The following is a 2,770-nucleotide window of genomic DNA, read 5'->3' on the forward strand; positions in this document are numbered from 1 at the left end:
GGGAGGGGCGAGGAGATAACAGCCCAGCAGGCAGGGGGAGCAGCCTGGGCAAACACCAGGAAGCCCCCGAGACAAAGGTGAGTTCAAGGAACAAACAGCAGTTCAGGCTGGCCAGAGGGTAAAGGCCAAAGGTCAAAGGGCAGAGGATGCCAGAGTGCAGGGGTCAGCAGGGCCAGACCGAATCAGGCCTTGTAAGCACATAACTATATCAAGGGTGAGGACTTCACCCCAAGGTCAAGGGGGTGTTTAGCAGATGCCTGGCATGGTCAGGTTTTTGTTCAACAAAGATCCCTCTGGCTAGTGTGTGTGAAGGCAGGGAGAACATGTACAGATGGGGAATCTAGGGAGGCTTCATGGAGGAGGTGACTTGGGCTGAGCCTTGCGAGGGGCAGAGTTCAGATGGCCCAGCAAGGAAGGCAGGCATTCCAGGAAGCAGAGCCACAGGGGTGAAGACCTAGAAGGAGAGCGTTTCTGGGACACGCACCCAGGGAAGTGCAGAAGTGGAAAGTGGGAGCGGAAACTCAGCCTCAGGATGGGGCACCTCCCATCGAGGGCTCAGCAGAGCCAGGCGAGCCAGCATAGCTCTGCCCCATCTGCAGCTTGGACTTGAGGCAGGGAGGTGTAGGGAGTGGCCCTGGAGGCTCCTGGGGGTGCCTGGCCCTGCCAGCCTTGACTGGAAGGTCTCCAGGCTCACCGCCTCATGTCCCTACGTGCCGCCCCTGCAGCTCAGACACCTTACAGGGTAAGCCTCCTGTCAGCTCCACATTCCACAACAACAGACTACGCCGCCCTCCTCCCCCAGGCCCAGCCCAGGCACCACTCATCCATTACAGGCCCCACTGATCCCTCACTGCCACTTTTCCATTTGCTCCATGACGTACGGCCTCGGAATCCTTATCACGGCCCTCCAGGCAGCTACGACTGATGAGAGCTGGCATCCAAGAGCAAACCCATTTGCCATCCCTGATCCAATCGAATCGATCATTTCATAGAAGGGGCGATGGAGCCCCAGCGAGGGGAAAGGACCTCTCAAGGTCACAGAAGGACTTTCCTATCCAAACCCTTCTCTTTGGTGAGCAGGGCCTGGAATCAATCCTTCAGGCCTTGGTGGTCCCTAAAGATGCAACTCAAAGCAAGGACCACCACCAACAAACACCCCAGCACCACCCCCAACCCAGTTCCACTGAAACCACGTCAGTCCCGCAAGGACAAGGGCCACTGAACAAAGGCTGTCCAGATCCCATGCTCAGGGGCCCCTCCAAGTGCCCCCGTCCTGGGCAGCTGGACTGATGTCCCCATCAGCACAAAGCCCACACCCCCAGCCCCTCCACGGTTTGAGAAAAAGCAGCTACTCACCACTGCTGGACCTCCTTCTCGGTAACTGCAAGAGAAAAGAGAAAAGCAGGCTTTTAGCTCAGGGAAGGTGTCCAAGAAGATGGGCAGACATTCACTGGGGGGCCTCCCCTCCAGCCCTCCCTTCCCCATGGGCCATGTCCCTGGGCACCGGCCTGCTCTGGATGAAAAAATGCTCCCTTGGTGAGCAGTCCCAGCCAGGGGCTCTGCACCCACCACCCCAGCAGGGGACACTGGCCCCACCCCTTCCCAGTGCCCACATGCTGCCTGCCACTGCCACTGCTGGGAGAGCCCCCAGGAACGCCCTGTGGCATTCAAGGGTTCGCTTCTCCCACAGCCCTTGCTTCCAGGCCAATATCTAAGACTTACTCTTTCCCATCTCTCAATCCCTGGGGACGGGATGTCAGGGAAGGCCCCGGCTTCCCCAGGCACTCGGCTGCCCCGCCTGTATGTCGGCGGGGGGGAGGGGGGCGGGGCGGGGCTGAAAACGGGCAGCTCTCAGCAGAACGGTGGACCACCCTCCCCTACATTCCCTCTCCGTGGTCAGCTCGGGCTCTTTCCCTGGCAAGACATGAACAGAGCCGTGAAGCAAAAGCTGAACGAGGCCACAGAGAGCGGCTGAGCCTGGAGCCAAGCCCACGTACCCATTCTTTACTGAGCCGTGAAACAAACAAAAATGGTTTTTCTGAAAAGTACAGAATCGTTTCAAGTTGGAACCAAATCAATGTTCTCTCTAAAGTCACCGAACGAGAACATCAAACCACCACTGAGGCCACCCTTGCTCCCCGCCTGTGTGAGCGCGGGATGGCTCCTCCTGCACTCCCTGCCTCAGGCGCCTCATCTGTAAAGTGGGCATCATCGTATCAGCGCCTGCCCCACACAGACTTCTTGTGGGGACTCACTCATAAAGGCACGGAAGCTACTGGATCCCCGGGGATGCCAGACACCTAGAAAAGCCAGGCCTGGAGTCAAAGAATGCAATTTTCCAAGAGAAAGTTTTGGCAAAGGGTATGGGGTAGGGCCCTCAAATGTGCTCGATACTGGCTTGTGGAATGAATGAATGAATGAATGAATGAATGAATGAATGAACACATGAACAGACAGGAAAGGGGTGTCAGGTGGAGTTCAGATGAGTAAAGGAACTGGAATCTATTCCCAGGGAAGTGGGAAGGAAGCCCAAAGAGGTGTCTCTGAATTGTTTGTGCCTGACCAGACTTGAGGAAGCCGCTTTTCAAAAACCACTCAAAGCAAGCTCGCAACAGCTGCCAAATACCAAGAGCCGGCCGCAAGCCCGAATCTGCGCCCAGGGCGGGCCTCTGTGCTTTGGCTCAGCGGCTCTTATGACAGCATGGAGGGAGGATGGCGCGACTCTGCCCTGGCTCCAAATGTGGAAACTGAGGCACAAAGAGATCAGGAA

The 2,770-nt window shown here is 57.2% G+C and overlaps 1 protein-coding gene across 1 annotated transcript in view; it reads right to left on the reverse strand.

The window, feature by feature from the left end:
• NCS1 (neuronal calcium sensor 1) overlaps window positions 1-1,898 on the reverse strand; it is a 41,235-nt gene extending 39,337 nt beyond the window's left edge. Inside the window, exons 1-2 of the mRNA XM_011971155.1 lie at window positions 1,723-1,898; window positions 1,357-1,381 (exon numbers count right to left, since the gene is read on the reverse strand). Coding sequence (XP_011826545.1) covers window positions 1,357-1,381; window positions 1,723-1,732 — 35 coding nt within the window. The 5' untranslated portion in view covers window positions 1,733-1,898. The remainder of the gene's footprint in view (window positions 1-1,356; window positions 1,382-1,722) is intronic.
• Between the last annotated feature and the right edge of the window lie 872 nt (window positions 1,899-2,770).

The sequence above is a fragment of the Mandrillus leucophaeus genome, unplaced genomic scaffold (assembly GCF_000951045.1).
Source record: "Mandrillus leucophaeus isolate KB7577 unplaced genomic scaffold, Mleu.le_1.0 Scaffold99, whole genome shotgun sequence".
NCBI classification, from domain to species: Eukaryota; Metazoa; Chordata; class Mammalia; order Primates; family Cercopithecidae; genus Mandrillus; species Mandrillus leucophaeus.